This window comes from Perca fluviatilis, chromosome 8, assembly GCF_010015445.1.
Source record: "Perca fluviatilis chromosome 8, GENO_Pfluv_1.0, whole genome shotgun sequence".
In the NCBI taxonomy this organism is placed as follows: domain Eukaryota; kingdom Metazoa; phylum Chordata; class Actinopteri; order Perciformes; family Percidae; genus Perca; species Perca fluviatilis.
Window position 1 is genome coordinate 14,501,290 of NC_053119.1, and position 19,657 is coordinate 14,520,946.

The following is a 19,657-nucleotide window of genomic DNA, read 5'->3' on the forward strand; positions in this document are numbered from 1 at the left end:
CTTAAATGGTTCAAGGCGATCGGTTTCCTCAAACAGTTTGAGTTGAACTAACTCATCCGGATTTACAGTGTATTTGATATTACAAATGAGAATACCCAGTATGTATAATGATGCACGTATGCGGAACCAAAGTTCACGAGTGCGAGTTCCGCCCTTAAACTTTTAGCTGTATGCCGTTTGCACCATATGTGAGGTTGGCACAACAAGTGGATTGGCGTGAGAGTCAGTCACACTATGGCGAGTGCAAATGAAGACCCGCCTGTCCAGCAACAACAGCAACAGAGATACAATTGTCTATCAAGGACAAGGGTGGTGTGTCATCATTGCTCCACCATTGTAGGGTATGTGAATGGAAACAAATCCAACCTTCTAACTGCATCACCCAGATGTGCCAATCACCGGGAGGCGGAAATAATTACCGTTACACCACTAGGCAGTGTAAAGGCAAAGTAGCTATCACCAACACATACGTCATACACAGACAGTGAAACAGATGCGGATGCGCTTTTTCAGCAGCTGTTTTCTTTCTCCAGGAAGTATGACATGTTGGTCTTCTCCAAGTGGAGCCAAAGCAACTGGCCAGATGTGATAATAAAAAGAAGCATCTCAGGTCATAACAATACAACACTTTTATTGTGAATATATTATATTTGCACAATAATCAACACCATATTATAAACATTTTTCTTTTCTTTCATTTTTCTCTTTTATACAGTAAATATTATTAGTGTACAAATGTATACAAAATGTATTCAGGCTAGTCAAGTTCCACAAAAGAGTAATTCATGTACAGTATTAAAGCACAATCAGATATCAGAGGGGCACACACATGCCTGCACATAGACACGGGATCCCCTTGGTAAAACACAAGTCAACACACAACTTTGATAGACAGGCATAACCTGAACACTCAACAAGGTCAACATGAAGGCGAGGTGGAGAGAACTCAATTTTAATTGTTAAAATAGCTAAAAAAGAGGAAAAATGTAACACTTAAGTGTGATTTCTATGACTTATGGCAATGCAAAATTACCACTGGTAGTAGTATATTCTCAAAGTTCTCTCCAACAGGCCCTAATGCTGACCATAGGCATAGACAGCGTTCAAACACAGAACAAGCTCATCCCATGACATTGCAGCGTTTCGACACCGAGCCCTCAGCGTCTGCTTCACAGCACTAAAACAAAGAGGAAACAAGCAAAAGGAGGAGAACAGCAAGAAGAAGAATATAAAGAAACAGTCATTTTGATATGCTGATCTCATTCACAAGTCATCTTGGCGATCCAGAAAGGGAACAGAAACAGGACTAAAAGAGAGAGGTGTTGGAACGCAAAGCTCAAGTCTGGTTTAGGTTTGTTTTGACCATGGAGGAACATGATATTCCTCTACTACAATCAAAATCACTGGTTGTTTCTACTGAGGTCTTGACCAAATAAATTAGAAGAACTGCAGCAGTTTTGGCCCAATTCAAAACTTACTACTACCCGCTCTGCTATACTGCAGAAAGCATTAGCATACACGCGTACATGGTAAGAATACAACTCTGACTCATTGTTTCATTCAGATAACTACTATGTAGGCACTGGGAATTTGATGCATCAAATTGAAGACAACCAAAGCTGTCAGACCAAGTACAAACATATTTGAAATTGTAATATCCTAATAGATTTTGATTCACATGATCTCACTTAATTCTCAGCGAGGTGTCTAAGCTATCCGTCTTACTTATCTAGCTAATGTTGTAACTTTAATACTGGAGTACATCCACATGTGAGGAATCACTTAAAATAAACTAGCCTGAAGATTCTCTAGTAGCTTTGTATCTGTGGTCCTTGGTACTGTGTGAGCTTTGGTGTCAGAGTACTGGTGTTGTATTTAGCTCTGTACTGAGCACATGCTGCTACAATACAACACCTAGCTTGTCATGTAATGCTAGTTGATTTTGAGTACAAAAGATTTAAATAGGTACAGTACATTTAAAAAACATTTAAACAAAAGGGATATTCTTCATAGTTGCACTGGTTGGCAAAAATAAACAATCATTACAGCATAATGATTCATACGCAATAAGTATAATAAGCAACAAACAATATCGACAACTACACAAATCAATGCTGTCAGTGAACATACAGTCTTTGAATGATATTTAGTTGGCATAGTGGGACTCTTCAACCTCCGCTTAATAAATCAGAGAAACAAATGAGGCAGAATTAAAGGGTTTGGTTAGCTCTTACTCTTGCACCATAAGAGAGTATAAAGGAGTATATCATGGAACTGAGTGCAGCTGAGCACAGTAAATGTGTCTCTATTTTTGAAGATGACAAGGAGGAAATGAATGAGCAACCTTTGGCATTGGAAAATGGAAATGCTCATACTGTCGTCAGAAAATGAAATGTCTTGTTGCAAATACTTTTCATACATCCTGGATGGCATAACTGGAGTGTTTTCTGGCATCTTGTTTGATGAGATGATGATCAGTGTGTAAGTGTATGAGTGTGTGTGTGTATGTGTGTGTCTATGTGTAGGGTCATGAGTGTTGTAAAGATGTGACAAGCCACAGCAGCAGTAGTTGGAGCCCAAGCACTGGCCAAAGACACGGGCTTAAGCAGGTCCCACCTCCACAGTCAGAATCATCCTCCTGTTGGACAAATCAGTTGTCAATCAATCAGATGAACTACATCCAGTAGCTCTACGACTACCACCATTATCGCTACTTTTACTACTAACAATAATGAGCAGTTCATGATTGTATTGTATCTTATCCTATGGTATTCTATCATATTATATCATGTTGTGTTATATCATTTACTTAAGCCTACCTGTCATTTTTTGAAGAAACATGCTTATTCAATTTCTTGGCAAGAGTTAGATGAGAAGATTGATATTGATCTAACTCTCGAAAGGAAAGAAAATTAATTTAAATTTGAATGCTCTGCTGCAGTTATAGAGGTACTTAGGACCTCATTCTGCTTTTTGTGTATGTGTGTGTATGTGTATGTGCATGCCCCTGCCTATGACAGTGTGTGGCTTTTTTCATGTTTGATGGGAGTATTCAGGATATCCGTGCATGCCAAAGGCCTAGGGGAAAGAGGTGGGAGCCTTCTGTATTCAAAGGGCAGGAAAGCCACGTGGAGCTTCCTCTGTTTACTCCAGTTACAAAATGGACTGGACTCAGACTGTCTTCCTATGAGGAGCTGAGCCAAAAGTAAAGGGACAGATGGAAAGAGGAAAAGGGACGCGGCCTACTTTTACTCTGTTCATCTACTTCCTCAGCCATTCCTCCCCTTGCCTTTGCTTCCAAGCAAAGCCATTCCACAATATAAACATGCAGGCACATGAATAAATGGCCCGTTATGTGTGTGATCTACGCCTTTAGAACACAATGAAAGGCTGAGTTCTCAAAGATATGGGAAATATTTTTTCCAAATATTTAGACGTCTTGTAAACTGTTCAAAGTTGGGTGTTGATGCAATGATCTCACACAGGAGTTATCCACCTTCCTCCTTTGTTTTAATGATTTACCTCAAATGGTACAATACATGAACTTCCATCCGATCTCTGCAAGGGAATCTACTTACATGTGAGCACATCTGCTACTGTATCAGGTCTAAATATTGCATTGCAATCCCCGAAGACTTCTCAGTTTGAGGCAAAATACATCAAAATATACTTACATATTTGGTTGACAAAGCATTTAACAATGCTAAATAAAAGGATTATGGTTGCAGGTATATTTATACGTAGTTGTGTGCTGCTATTATTGATTGGTGGTGGTGTAATGCTATATCAAATTGACTGCCAAGATTCAATCTGCTCTCCATCTGTTGGGGTAAAAAACTGAAAAAAAACTAAAGAAAAACAAGATGCCAAAGAAAAATGTAGCATTCTGTTAGGGATATAAGCATGCAACAAATAAATGAATACCAACTGCTTGTTATTACAGTGGGTTGTTCACTTAATTCTAGTGGGCCATTTACATCTCAAATTATTTTAATGTGTATGAAAAAAATGGTAAAATGCAACATAAAATATATAAACATAGAAATAATGTGTAAATGTACAAAAATCAATGTGTTTGAGAGTTATTCAGGTGAATCAGCCATGAATAAACAAACATCACATCATAATTTTTTAGGTTAGTAAGAGTCTGTTGTTACTAGGATGGGGGTTGCTTGAATGTTTGTAAAATGAGTTGAATGAGTAATGATGACCCAGCAAATAAAAAAATGTACATTACATTAAAAAACCCATTGTAGTGCCTGATTTACCCTTGCCAAGCACATTGCGATGGCCGGAAAAAAAATCCTTGTGTTAATAAGTCTGCATGGAGCTGTGTGAGGACACTGACCCTGAACTCAGCACCAGAAACAATAAGAGAGGTGTGGTGCTCAATGTAGAACCTCTGCTGATTGGACACAAGGGCTCATCCTACCAGACAAGAGCAGCAGCCATTGGGATGCAGAATAATAAAACAAAAATGACAGATGATGAGTGAAAAGGTCATATAAAGCAAAATAAATAAAAACACTTGAGTGACAATTGCATGCAAAATTCATGAAATAAAAATAGTGAATATAAAAAATAATAAACTGAATGAATAAATAAAGTAGTTAAAGATCAAGCAGTGCTTCGAATCTCTGCAGAACGCTGATGAAAACCAGACAGAATTGACAGAGGCCAACTGTGAAGCCTCACTAATAGAGCTGTTTCCAGCAATGTTCTCTGCAAGGAGGCATGTGTGGTTGTCTCTTACGTTTTCATTGTTGTCGAAACACACGTCCGGCCCTTTGCGATATCTGGGATACTGAGCCAGTTCGCATGGATCTGGACCTTCAGCTGCACAGACACTCTCAGGAAAAAGCGATTTACCGTCAGCAGTGCACATTTCATACTTTAAACAGGAACTATTAAATGATGTGCTGGCTTAATTTGCCTGCCAAAAAGCCTTATGTAGTTCTAATTGATCAGCCTTGCCTGCAGATGCCCTGATTTCTTTTCTTTTTTTATTCATCTTCTATTAACATCTAAGAGAGATCAAAATAAAGGAATTCAGAAAGGCAGTCCTAGAAATAATCATACATGATACTTGTGGTCAAGCAGATTGCAACGCTGTATTCTTATGAAGACATTTAAATTAATCATCATTAATCCATGCATGCCGTATGTTCAGTATGTGTGTGTATATATAGTGTGCTACAGCAGCATGTGTAATGTGCATATATGTTAGGGTTTGAGTGGGTGGAGTGGTGTCCTTATTAGCAACTGGAGGCCCTTGTTGTGAACCTATGGTAGTGACCTCTGATGATGACATCTGTATTGTAAGAAGCTACACATCTGTCAAACAGATCCTGAGTATATTATACTGTACATGTATATAAACACACTTCTGCTCTTAACCTTAAATCATCCTGATGGCAGCACGCAGCCCAGATGAATTAAAACTACGACATCTAATCTGGGAGTAATGTGAGACAGGCTTTCATATGCCGTGCATCTGGTTTACTGTTCACCCGTGAAGATTCAGGAGGGACCTACTGCAAACTCCTTAGGTGTGTGTCCTTGTATTGAGATTTTAAAGCCCCCCTGTCATAAGCGTGATGGATGAAGGGCTGGAGAGTAAAAAGGAAGTGCAACTCTATGTTCGATTTTTACGAGTTGAGTGAAAGGATACAGGGTTGTTCAGCCTGTCGAAGCGGCCTTGGGTCACACGACAAACACGTTGCCTTGGCATCAGTGATCAGGAACACTAGGTTGGTGTTTGGCAGCTTCTCGGCACGGTACATCCTAGAAAGCACACATGGCCATAGGAACAAACTGGTGAACAGTGTATACAGTATTCATACATTAATATACCTGTGGTGTAAGGATATCATGCATCTCCAATTTACATGCAATAACAAATTATCTACAATATATTACATTTGCATATATAGTATACAGTATATACTGCACACACACAGGTATATGTGCAGTTGTGCACATATATACACATTCATACCTCTTCTCTCCTCTTGGGATTGGCTTTTTATCGTGGTCATGAAAGTTTCTGTGTCTACAGTCGTTAACATCGGGGGGTAAAGCACCAGACACGTGGGACTTATAACACCCACTAATTACAGCCATATTTAACCCCCACTTACAAAAACGCAGGTTAAAGCAAAGTGGATGTGCAGTGGTCCGTGAATGTGTGTATTAGTGAGTTTGAAGTTTAGCCAGAGAGCGAAGGAAGAAAAACAGATAAAAGTGCTTTTGTGCTTCCCTCTGCAATTCCGGTCACTGACAGATCAAGGTAATCTGCGTCTGGTCAGAACTCATCAGAAAACAGCTGCCTAAAATCAGGCTGGAAAACAGAAAGAGGCCAGGAAACTAACAGTATTCTGGACCCATCCCTGCAGACCATTAAACAGAAGGATGTCCAGGAAGAGAGTAAGAGGTGGAAAATCCTAAATAAAGAAAACCTTTTGCAGTATGAGTGGACAGAGCCATGGAAATGGAAGCACGTGCAGATTTGTACACATATGAAGAAACACCCATACCTGGAACAGTTTCCACAGTCCAGGACACCTGAGTAGGATCTTTCATCATTGTCAAAGAAGTACTGAGTCTGCTCTGTGATGCAGCTTTCCTTAAACATGGCATCTGGTATGTCATCATCTGCTGACTCCGCTGGAAAAAAGAGACAGGTTTAATGAAGAAAAACACACTGGGAAGGATTAGTGAGAAAGCAGTGGAATTAAAATCTTTCAAATGAATATGTTGCCCAATACTGTTTTCTCATCTAAATAAGATGAATGAATGAATTGTTTATTTCCTTGTCTGGCCACTTAAAGTCGTGACACACAAACCCTCGGCAGAAAAGGCAGTTGTACTGATCAGTCTCCCTAAGTTGGTCAAAAAAGTGCCTCGGAATACACCAAAGTGACGAGATGTAATACGTCTCCATAACAGCAGGCGGCGCTAATCTGTATTGTCGCCGGGTCTGGTTTCTCCGGAAATTCAAAGTCAGACTGTTATGGTGGCTTGGTCAGAGTACAATCTCATATTTTACTAAAATTGTTCACCGAAACTTGTTTCTGAAAACATTTTAAGTGAGACTGCTGAATCTGTCTTCATTTCAGATCGACAAAGGTCAGTTTAAAACATTTTCGTCAGATTTTGAGAGACTCTAGTCACGCTCATCAGAGATTATCGGCTTGGTCTGTCTGGGCTTTACACGGCCCATCCATTATAGGATTATTCAGACACATTTTAAATAAACACTTTCCTAGTGCTGAGACTAACAAAATATATACATAAAGGTTACAAGTATAAAACAAAAGAAACATACAGATAAATAAAGAGTAAATGCAGGTAGGGTACTAACATAAAGTTAACATTTCAACATAAAACCCTTTCAGACCAAAATAAATTATAGTAGAAGTTAGGGCTGCACAATATATATATATATATATATATATATATATATATATATATATATATCATGTTTTTTCTGGCGCGCCAAACACATTGCGAAAGGCTGCGACACACCGCAACATTTTTACACAATCACATTTTACACAATCACAGCTTTTGTTGCTCACCTGCCTCTAGAAGGTTGGGGAACATGAGACCAAAGAAGAGCTGCTGGAGTATCGACCTAGACAAAGAGAATGGAAAACAAAAAAAAATGATTCACATGAATGAGTCAATAGGCCATCTTTACATACAACAACAAAACGCTGTTTATAACACATCTGTTCAAGGCCAGAGTCACTGGTGATGAGAATGTCAAGGAAAGTATCAGTCATTATACTTTAAAAAGCTGCTTGTATTGCAGTTGGACAGCCATACAGATATTGATGCAGTATAATGTTGTGTAACTGTCCTTGTCCTACACTGACCCAGCCAGCTGCATCCCCCAGCAACATACAAGCCCACTCCCATACAAACTTCTACCCTAAAGTACAAATGTACTCCCACTCTAAAACGCACATGCAAACAAACACAAAAAGTGCAAGACACAAAACACAAACACACAACCTGTACACTCACCAGGCAGCAGTGGAGGCCCACCAGCCAATACTGAGCAGGTCTGCAATGGTAGGCTGGAGAAGGACAGGTAAAAAGTCACGTAAATAGTCAGTAAATTCCAAAATGAGGCAAATAGTAATGGTAAAAAAAAACAATTAAGTTAGAACCCCTAATTTCTTTCATTTGGCCATTTTTATATTACTATTACGAATCTAGAAATATTTTTTTTATAGCAATCACAATATTTGAAACTATAAGAATCAAGAGTCAACAGGTTTTCCCTACCAGCATGTAGAATAAAGACAAAGTTACTGTAACTGCCTATATGTGTAAATTATAGTTATACGAAAGAGAGTGACTGCTGTCTGACAGCTTGTGTGAGTGAGTATCTAACCACATAGACGGAGCGGGGTCCTGCTGCGGCCTTGCTGTCTTTCTCTGGGTCGCAGACAGACTGGTAGTCGTAGGTCTTGTTGAAGGAGTACAGGGAGGTGTTGACCAGGTTGATCATCAGCACAGGGTCCACCTCGCCAAAGAACTGACCTATCTAGACGAGTTCACACACACACACACACACAAACAAAAACAACAGTCAATAAAAGCAGTGTAAGACTGCTTGTACAAACAGGAAATACAGCTGTGTACTATATCCTCTGAAGGGGCTTTGTAGTCTTAGCCATTCACCGCTTTGCATCAGTGCACTAAAAATTTGCATTTACCTGCTTAGCCAATTAGGATGAGCCCATTCAAATGTTCTGTGGCAGCACAGATAAACAGATGGTAGTCAACCTATCACTCTTCCACATTGCTTCTACAGTACTGCCATGCCCTTTCAACCTCTGATAAAGCAGTCTGCATAGGTGGAGAGTGGCAGTGTGCTCCAGTGTCACTGTTAAATGTGTTGATGTTATGTTGCTGTCAGTGTCACAGCAGGTTTTGAGCAACAGTGGTTAGACTTTGCACACCGAACCAAAAGACCAGTTTAAAGGTGAAGCCTCTGTAACATAGAATGAAGGTTGCATATTTATAATCCTATGATTAAAGTCAGAACAAGTAACTCTGAGTTTTCATAAGTAGCTGAACACCTGTTGGATGACCAATCGAGTGATTGGTCTTTTTTTTTTATAGTAGCAGCCTTCATTGGGTTGAAAAAGCATATGCTGTATATCCCTGATAAAAGGGCTCTAGAACTATGGCTACTATACGTAACTGTTGTTCTACAACGGCACAAAGACAGTCAGCATGATCCCAATGGACACCAAATGTATCACAAGATGTGAAAAAGAGATGGAGGAGGAGGGTGCTTAGTCTAATGCTGAAGACCATGAACTGTATGCCAGACATTGTGATGGTAGAATTGATCAAAGACAGCAGATGTCCTGTCTTTACTGACATGTAATGTTTCCAGACCCACTGCATGTCCTACTACTAATACACAGGGGCCTATAGCAGCCTGAAAGGAGTGGAGTTAACACAGCAGAGCTGACTTCTTGCTCACTTAACTATAGCTTCCATGATTGACTAAAACCCATTAGAACCTTCCCTTTGATCCTCCTCCAGTGGCTAGGGCTTTACTGTCCTGGAGACATGAATCTACTGCTGTCCTACAGAAGCTTTCAAACAGCTCACAGGCTATTCTGATAACTGAGACATAAGCCCTTTATTTGATCTCTTTATGAGATTGATGGATCCTTGGGACAAAGAGGAGCTAGGTATGTAGAAAGTAGTGAAACGTAAGAAATATGAATGTTGGCAAAGTCTTTAATTTCAACTTTTCTGACTACATGTACATATGTGACTACAGATGCTTTATTGTGTGATGGTTTATGATGTACTGATCATCTGGAGAAAGACAGCCGATAAGTGAAGGAGACATGGTCATGATAAGGTGAAGAAAACAGTTGCCAGTAACTCACCAGGGAGATATACTCATCCTGGTTGGACATGAGAAGAAATCCCCCATCATCCAGGATCACACAGTCTACATGCTGTAGGGCAAAAAGATAAACAGTTGAAAACTATAGTGCGTAGTTTCTGTCTCCCCCATGAGGAATTCCAAGTAATGACAACAAAACTGTCGCCGCATCCACATGATACAAGCCTTCCATGATCGCGCATTGCTGTACCTTGTCATTCCTCAGACAGCCACAGATCTCATCCTTGCACTAAAAGGGTAAAAAGAAATGAGCCAGACAAGAAATTAGTATTGTACACCAATAGATAGACATGTCACACATTGTATATACAACACAATGAAACTTAATTACACGACTTACATTAAGTTTCATTGTAGCATTCATGAAACTGTTCATCCAGAATGAGATATTGAGTTTCACTCCAACCACTACAGAACAAACCACAAAACAGGCAGATGCACAACTAGTGAGTGTTTTCATTTGTGTTGCATGACAAGAAGCAATCAATCCTTGGATTAGCAAGACTGACCAGCTGGTTTGAGCGTGACTTTGTCAATCGTGATGTCCACTGCTTTGCTCACTAGAATACCTGAGTCAGAAACAGGCTCCCTGCTTTCTGCTGTAATTGAGAAGGGATAATCAAAGAAAAGGGAGAAAAAAATGAATGATGGCAGTTTAACTTAAATCATGTCCAAAAAATCTTGGCAAAGAACATTTCAGGATGGCAATCACAGTAAAATGGGAATAATCGCTATCCATTGTGGGAAATTCCATACATTTTTAGCTGCTCGTAATTTATGTGAGTGGAGTGGAGACTGTGAGGCCTGTACATGTGTTAATCCAGTCAAGTGTAGCTGAAAGCGCAGCTACATTACACTGACGTTTTCCTGTCCTGATGTCTGTTAGAGAGATCAGTGGAGATAACAGGAAGTATACAGGGTGGGAGAGAGGGAGGGAGGGGATGAGTGCTGAAAGACACTGCGGGAAAAGGAGAAGGATAAAGAGAGTGATATCAGAGGCCTAGGAGTGTAATCTCTGACCATAGGCTTGGGATGACGTCCAAAGGCAGATAGCAGTATAGGCTCAGTGCCAGACCACACTGAAGATCCTCACACATACAAAAGTGCTCACACACATATATATATATATATATATTGAACCTTTCAGAAAACTTACGGTTGAAAGACGGAGCTGTGAAAATATAAATTTCATTGTCCAGGGTCCTTTTGTAGAAGCTGGACTCATATGTCTCAGGATTCTCAGTCCACTCTTCCCCAGCACTGAAAACATTAATATGGTCACATAATAATATAAATGGACCATTATATCCATAAAACACCAAATGTGTTTGATCTATCTGGACAATTTATATTTTAATCTATAGCCAAATGTTAGTCATTGGAGTAAGAGTCACAACCAATGCACTTGATATATGTCAAGGCCATGATCCAGTAAAAGCAATAACTGATTCTATTTCATGTTTTATAGGCAGGAGGAATATGCATTCATCTTTAGTTGGAATATTATTTTCTGACCAAGTGGAGCCCCCAAATTTAGTTCAGACAAAAGTAGCAGCAAGGAAATTGAGGAAAATGAGCTGCGTTTGGCTGCTGGATGTGTGGCTTTGACCCATGTCCTTTACTGGCTTGGCAAGCTCTGGGAGTTCAGCAGAAAGTGTCTAATCCTCTATGTTCTGGAAAATAACCCAGTGGTGCAGGTGAGTAAAGCAGCCAAAAACGCTCAACCTAAGAGCATTACAGTCTGTATCCATTTTCATCTAACACATTTACACCACCAGACATTTGGGCCAAGCTTGCCGTGCTGTTTCGCAACGCCAGCGCTAACGCTAGAAGTTAAACTGTGTAGAGAGAAGGGAGAGAGTACCTTCTTGGATAGACTCTTGTGATTCCTCCATCTGTGGCTACAAACCTGGCCACTATCCCATCCCTGAGAACATGGAAAACAACAGCCATCAGAGCCAATCGCACTGACAAATGTTAGTATATAGTATAGTATAGTATTTGTGATCTGTGAGACCAAGCTGCAGACATGACACAAATTGTTTTTCGCTTGCCTCTATATGTCCTAATGTTAAACAGATAGCCTGCAGTGTGTAAGTGTGTATTCAGATTATTTCAGACAAGTGGGCATACCATGAAAGAAAACACAATGATGTAATTATTTTATTTTCTGCTGAAAACAGCATGTCTTGGCAGAGCTTAGCATGGTTGGGTGTGATATGCATTTTGTGCTTTGCTTTCATCATGTTTCTAGTGATCAAAGAGTAGAGTTGAAATAAATACAATTCTGGCTTGGTTAGTCAGTAAATTGTGCATGAAATAAGCATCAGCTATGCCAGTACAGAGCAATTGTGTGCACATGCAACAGAGGTTTCCATATAGGAAGACATACTTATTTTTAACAAGCACAGATAAATATTGCAAGGTAAAAAGAGCAAAAAGTTTTGGGACTCACACTGTCTGCTCATTCCAAAGTTTAACCAGTTCAGCTGTCAGACCTGCATCCAGGATTAGTCGATTCACCAGGGAAACATTACCTGTGGATTAAAGACAAAAGATACATTTTACATATTGTGGACATTACAGCACCATAGTAACAGTGCAGGGGAAATATGGCAATGGAAGCAAGGCCAGCCTATAGTAAACAAATCTTGGCAGGGAAGAAGAATATGTTACGCTTTTGGCTCGCACAATAGTCAATACTGATGTGCCACTGAGCAATGCCCTTAGCCCAGCATTTTTTTCTGCACATCTGTTTCACTGTCCAGCAGTAAGAATATTGAAGAGACAAGTGATGTAGTGTCTCAAGGCGGATCTGGCTGAAAAATGTGTTCAGCCAAAACCTCTCCCTGGATAAATGAGGGATACATCATTGATCTCATGTCACTTGTTAGGAAATCATCCAACAGGTAGACAACATGGTAGGTCTTCTCGACTCTGAGTGACTATTAGATCGTCAGAAAGCAGGAATTACTTTGTGAAGGATTGGCTGTTGCAGCTTTAGGAGAGAGATGATGCCATGGTATTGAGTTCGAACCCCATTGAAAAGAAAAAATACTTTTGAAAGAAATGAAATTGAGTGTTCAATAACTTTCTTTCTTCCGTCTTTTTATAAAGACTTACTGTAAGACTCAAGAACCTTGACCTTTGGTTAAAATGGATGAAGGATACCTAGATCCATTAGCTGGATGATGGTGCTAAGTGAGGGAGATCCATTAGATGATGACAGATCAAACATCATGAGTCATTGAGTAGCATGACAACATCAGGCTTCTAGGAAACTCAGTCGATTGAGCTGATGTCACTCTGCTTAGACCATACTAATCTAATGACCAAAGTAATGCTCTGACTATCGTGATATCGTGGAAAATCCCGCAGTGACTAACTGTAACACATACCATGCACGTATACATTCACACAAACGCCATCTGTCATTACTGAAAATGGCGATGCGACACACTGTATATTGATTTAGGTGACATTGTGTGGGTCAGTGGTATTATAATACTCATATGAATACAAACAGGGCAGCAGACTGACATCACAACCTGTGCAAATGTGTCAAGTGAAAAACATTGCATGACTCACATGCATCTGGAGTGTTCCTATCAATGTACTGGCTGAAGTCGAGGAGAAACTGGGTGTTGTTGAGTGACAACTTCAGCTCTTTGCAGTATGCCCTGAAGGAACAGTATTGATCAGTTTCAATCTCAGCCCTTTGTTTGTTCCTGTACAGTGAAAGAGGGTTGTACGACAGTGTTGGGATTTCTCACCTTGGAGCGATGTAGGTGTAACCAAACTCATCAAACCTCTCCTGCTGTATGGTTTCCATGGCTTCAAAAAAAAAAAAAGACTTATTTTAGGCTGATAAGATTGTGAATATTAGATTAGGTCCTTAAAAGTGTGATTTCTATTTATGAAATGATTTAAAAGCACTGGTATTTGTGCTGTGAGATGACTACAGTACATGAATCCAGGAACACTTGACAAGTGGATGGTCATATCACATGTTAGGAAATGGACACAGTAGTGAACACACTGTAGCTGAAAGACCCCTACACACGTGCTTACACACACGCAAATACACATAAAATATTGGGCAGATATGAGGTGATGGATTAAGGTAGAGAGTGTGGATGGAGGTGCAAGTGGGGAGGCATGAGAGAATAACTGTGAAAAATACTTGCCTTCTTGCCCTGTAGTGACCCCAGAGAGACAGAGAAGAGGAGAGGAGACAGTAGGGAAGACAAAGGGTTATACAAATGCATTCATCATCTGACGTCATACCTTGGAAAACATGCTGAAATTGTAAACATTTCCCACAGTAGGTAATAAAACAATATGCCGCAGTGAAAGAAGAGTCACTATAATAGACGAACTTCACATAGATTAAGTGCACTTTCTAGAAATTCAGAGCAGGAAATGATCGAATGGGGGACTGCAGCATGGGCATTTTAAGGGGACAACATGTAAACACACAGTAGTAATAAAGAAAATTCCTTCCACTCTATGCTTTGTCTGCCCTGCCTCTGGATTTCATTTAAAATAGTGTCTGGTAATTCTTATCTCATAAATGACATGACAGGCATGGATGGCCATCATTCACTAGTCTCTTAAAATGAAGACATTTTGGACATTGCCTTTAAAATATATGAAGTCGTGTGGTGCAGTCTGCGAAAAAAATTACTGAGCGCTGAGTTTCCTCGGGGTCATGGAAATCTGGTGCAGGATGAAACAATGTCCTTCACATAAAACATAACAGGCAGATTAATTTTCCCTCTGTCTCTATAGACTGGGCAGGGTGTCTCTATGTCCAATTGCTTTCCACACCATACATTCTTTCTCTTCTTTCTTGCTTTTTACTTTGTCACCATCTCTTCAACCCCAGTATTAGGTCATTTATTCAATGCATGCAGCATTTCTGCTATATGGATGAAAAAAAATGTATCCATCACACCCTTGATTAGGGACTCTCCATAATGTATTAGGAGGACAAGTGGCTGCAGGAGCACCTACTGCAGGAACGTGGTATGATGGATTGAGGTATTGGTGGTCTGGCTCCAGTGTGAAACTCTATATGACTGTACAGAGAACTTTAGAGTCCCAAACTCCCTATCGGAGTAGTCTGTGGCAGCAAGGCATGGTGTGTTCCTTGCTTTAACAGGCCTGTAAACGTTCTGGCAGTCTTTATGGCACAATGACAGACTTGTTATGGCAGAGAGGGAGTGATACAGAGGCTGATATACTCAGTCAAAATCTCATCTGTTGGAATAACTGCACCATTAGCCGTTTATGCTTTGTGGTGTCACATCAAAGTTATGAAAAATCCACTAAAGCCAGATGGTTATGTGCTGATTCCGATGTTTTTTCTTCATATTATATCCCTTGATCAAATCGACTATTCAACCATGCATCTAAAAAAATCATGATTAAGCATTTATACTTCAGAGTCCATCCATCCATCTATTCATCCATCCGTATGTAATCATGCACATGTATAGTAGACAAACATGCTTATGCAGTGTAAGCACATCACATGGCAAGAGGAAGACAGAAGACATAGGATAAGGAGTACTTGCCCCAAGAAGAAGCTGTACGATTCCAGTGTGAAAGCAGGACAGGGGAGAATAACTTGCATCAGAATCAAAATGCAAAGAATTGTACAAAGAGTGACGGTTGCACAGTATGTGTGTATATGAAAGAGTTTTGTCCTTGTGATTATTAGCTATGTTCTGAGCTGTTAGGAGAAGCAGCCAAAGTGTATCATACAGCGAGACAGCCTTGAGAGCACAAACACAGCAAAAAATAATAAAAAATAAGCCAAAGAAAAATAAAAATGGGGGAGGGGAGAGGGATAGTAGGGGGAATAAAGAGAACGAGGTGAGGACAGATTTACAGATAGAGAGAGAGAGAGGAAAACAGAGACAGAACGAGAAAACGATCCAGAGTAAAGTCTGACTGATACATGGTGTCTGTTACCCCATGAAACATAAAGAAAAGACAGACGTAATGAGAGGGAGATAGAAAGATGTAATTGGCCACTGAAACATTGTGTAAAGGGTGGAGTGCAAAAGTTTGGTAGGAGACGCGATAATGAGCAGGGAGAGGAGGTGAGGGAGGTTTCGTCTTCTCCTAAGCCAGAACAAGGGCCAGAATAGGGGAAATGAAGAAGAGAAGAGCAAAATGTAGACAAGATCAAACAAGTTAGTTCTTGAGCAGGGTGTGGGAGAAGAAAAGCATGTGGATGAGTGTGTGTGGGAGTGCGGGGCGACTGACCAGTGGGTTACACTACAAAAGAAATGCACCGTGGGGGATCCCCTGATCTGAGCAGCAAATACAAAGGAGTGGTTGTGGTTCCAGCTAGGAGCGAGTTATACAAAGCATGAGGAGATACTCAAGAGTACGGACCAAAGAAAGTATGCATGGGAGTTGGTTTTGAGGCACCAGCTAAATTAAATCTGATTGATTTGTTTGCACGCTGTTTATTATGATGGTGTATGCTATACGTACACATAGCTTTTTTCATGTTGTCCCCCAGTTTAGCTTGAATGAAGTGTTCACTGTATGGAGGCAGAGCAAGAGCCAGGCTGCAGAAAAGACAATCACAGTCACACTGATGATGGCATTTTGTGGTCAGAGGTCATTTGAGTGAATAATTTGTTTTAGGAAGCTGTAACTAAAAGGTCATTCAAGGCATGCAATGTTTTTCAAAATGCTCTTTGAAGTGCTTTTACATACTTATTAGCATGTGGTTATAGGGAATGTATATCAATCAAGGGAAACAATACACAGCTAATTAGGTTTTCATGTCTTTCAGACAAGCACGCTTTTCTGCATGTTCAGTTAAAAGCAAAAAACAATCTCCTAAATGTACTTCCCATTAACCATGCAGAGCCTACTGTTAGAAACAAGACAGTGACCTCTGTTGGCTTACGTAGTGTCCTCATCAGCTGGAGTGCTCTCAGTAGTTAGTGACAGTGAATAGTCTTACATAGAGACAGCTCAGTGAACCATAAAGAAATATTACAAAATTGCTGAGATGGCTCACCTGTAATCTGTTCCATTGACCGGGGCAAACGTGTAGGTCCGGGATCCTCTATCGATGTACCTCTGCCAAAGATGATATGCACAGGAACTGGCACTTTGCATTGCTTTGTAATGTCGATGTATGAAGTAGTGCTCATTTTTGTATTGTTTATTGTTCAAAAAACAGATCAAGACATAATCAATTTGTTTATTTAAAAAAAAATACAAATATGTGAAAACATCTGTATAAAATCCAGGTAAAAATTTGATTATAAAAAGACAATTTTCAACTCAAACAAGGAAGTCTGGCACATAAATTGGCAGCTCCTTTGTGTTTTATCTGTTAATTACTGCAAACAACAGTGAACAATGTATTATTGTAGGAAACATGACAACTATAAATATGTTGGGGGCATAAAATGCAAGTGGAAAGTATAACCTTTGCATTTTTTTTTAAATGTTCTAGAACATTTTAAAATGTTTTTTGTTGTTTTGTTTTGTTACAGACTTTGTTAGTCTGTGAAAAAAAATCTGATAATAAATATTCAAACTAACTGCTGCTTCATTATGTTAATAAAATAGCGGAATTACTTATAGTGCTGACAACATTTTATTTATATACTGTAACAGATGTTTTTCCTGGAAAATACTGCACTGAAAATATATTGCTATTCAGCCCCAGTTTGTCAATTTTTACAATGTCTGAGAACATCTCTACAACATTACTACAGAAAATGAAGATTCAGAGTATAGCATAATGAGAAACCTCTACAAGCATCCAAACAACTTTACAGTTTCCCAACATACTCCTGTGTAACATGCTAAGCACTTCCCAGTATTTTCTCTTACCTCATCCTGAGTTTTCACCAGAGTGTCAATGGTGCGTTCGCCTGTCTCACCATCGATCATCATTCTTCTGATCTATAGGGAGAGATAAAGAAACAGACAGTACACATGTAGTTCAAGCCTTACTGGACCTGATTCACTGAGTATCAGCTGATTTGAAAACATTCTGTCTCCTAACCTCATGCTAACGAGTTAGGGACACTAAGTAAATCACTTGCAGGGACTGGTCATGATAGCTTTATGAGGAGGTACCTGAATATCTGCCTGGATGTATATCCACCTCTGTACCTTTGAGTGTGTGTGTGTGTGTGTCTGTGTGTATGGCAGGCAGATTTCTATGTATCTGCACACTCTACCTCCACTTTGATGTCATTCTCCAGCTCAGCATCCAGGAAGTCTAGGGTAACTGGTTCCTGGAATTTAGGATTCTGTGGAAAGGATGATATTTCAGTCTGAACTGTGACAATTTAAGATTCCTACACACAAAGAAACCTAATGACAGACTTACAGTATTGATGTGAACAAAAAAAGAACCCTTTACTTTAGGCTTATCCTGAGTCATTTGGCTGAAAGAAAAGTTGATTATGTAATAACCTACTTTCATATAACTGTATCTAAAGTCTGCTGAGTTGGTAGAGTAAAATGTCATAAAATTAAGTGGACCATTTTACAATTGTTATTCAGAGATTGGTTCTTACTATGGCAATTGGCCACAGAGAGTACAATATTGCTGCATCTCAGTACTGTCACCGAATGAAATAATATATAGTCAACTTTAATTATTAGAGCCACATTGTTCTTTTGTATTCAGTTCAGGAGCAATGCCAATCATTTACCCAAACACATGAATCCAATCAAATCCATGGTATAAAAAATAAAGGGTACCATGTGGCAGCATTTTGACAACATATCTGTGACACCAGACACAGCTGAATCAGATTTGATACAAAGTGACACTGGACCCTATTAATGTCCCCTCTTAAAAAACCCTATACGTCTGAGTGGCTTTATGGTGGTATAAAATGGTAGCAGTAATCTAGTGCTTCTCTATAAAACAGCAGTACATGGAATCTGATCCCAGTCTGTCCTCCACAGCGTTTGTTCACTCCGTGACCCAAAATGTGGGGTGATGCGGTGACAGCATATTAGTGTTTTCTGTAGTTTCTTGTTTTTTATCTTGACATGCAGTAAGTCCACACATCCACAAATATGCATTTCAACTTTAAAGGAAGGAAGATAATTAAAATAAAATAAAGTGTGAATCAGTACATGGACAAGAAGAGCAAAAAACTAAATAATCAATTAAAAAGCATGAGTTGGGTTCCTTACTTTTGATGGTACAGACAGTTAAATGAAATGAAGCAGCAAAGGAAGATGAAGCATCTCAACATGAAAATGAGAGAAGAAAAAATAAAAGATCAAGAGGTACAACACTGGGCGGTGCTAAATGAAACATCAAACATACACAAGAAAAACAGGAGAGAATATTAAAAGAGCAAAATTGGAAACACTAGATGGTGTGAACAGCAAAGTGAGAAAGATCAAATGAGAAATAATGAGAGCAACAAGATTAAAAACAAAGAATGAGAGAGTGAGAGAATACTATATGTCAGCAGGAGATTAGTTGAGGTGAGCCCCGGTGTGAGATCAAAATGAAAACGCTACTGCAACTGGGGAGATTTGTGTAATGAATATGAAATATGTACACACATAACCAAATAGAGAAAGTGCCACTGCTGAGAAAGTGAGAGAGAGAGAGACAAGGGAAATGTTCAAAGGGCCGAAGGTTATCATCACTATTCACGCGATCTCCCATCTGGCTGATTCAGTGAGACAGTG

At 39.6% G+C, this 19,657-nt stretch overlaps 1 protein-coding gene across 1 annotated transcript in view; it reads right to left on the minus strand.

The window, feature by feature from the left end:
• Positions 1-606: 606 nt before the first annotated feature.
• The window catches only part of LOC120563775 (voltage-dependent calcium channel subunit alpha-2/delta-1), a gene marked incomplete at its 5' end in the record, with an annotated part of 56,333 nt that continues 37,282 nt past the window's right edge, over positions 607-19,657 (minus strand). Inside the window, 23 exons of the mRNA XM_039808182.1 lie at positions 607-2,638; positions 4,349-4,428; positions 4,754-4,836; positions 5,672-5,784; positions 6,537-6,666; positions 7,581-7,636; positions 8,032-8,084; positions 8,405-8,557; positions 9,927-9,998; positions 10,137-10,175; positions 10,287-10,354; positions 10,456-10,545; positions 11,103-11,206; positions 11,811-11,873; positions 12,402-12,483; positions 13,535-13,626; positions 13,720-13,780; positions 14,134-14,142; positions 15,526-15,537; positions 16,457-16,533; positions 16,995-17,056; positions 17,822-17,893; positions 18,175-18,231. Of these exons, the coding sequence (XP_039664116.1) occupies positions 2,602-2,638; positions 4,349-4,428; positions 4,754-4,836; positions 5,672-5,784; positions 6,537-6,666; positions 7,581-7,636; positions 8,032-8,084; positions 8,405-8,557; positions 9,927-9,998; positions 10,137-10,175; positions 10,287-10,354; positions 10,456-10,545; positions 11,103-11,206; positions 11,811-11,873; positions 12,402-12,483; positions 13,535-13,626; positions 13,720-13,780; positions 14,134-14,142; positions 15,526-15,537; positions 16,457-16,533; positions 16,995-17,056; positions 17,822-17,893; positions 18,175-18,231 (1,665 nt within the window). The remainder of the gene's footprint in view (positions 2,639-4,348; positions 4,429-4,753; positions 4,837-5,671; positions 5,785-6,536; positions 6,667-7,580; positions 7,637-8,031; positions 8,085-8,404; positions 8,558-9,926; positions 9,999-10,136; positions 10,176-10,286; positions 10,355-10,455; positions 10,546-11,102; positions 11,207-11,810; positions 11,874-12,401; positions 12,484-13,534; positions 13,627-13,719; positions 13,781-14,133; positions 14,143-15,525; positions 15,538-16,456; positions 16,534-16,994; positions 17,057-17,821; positions 17,894-18,174; positions 18,232-19,657) is intronic.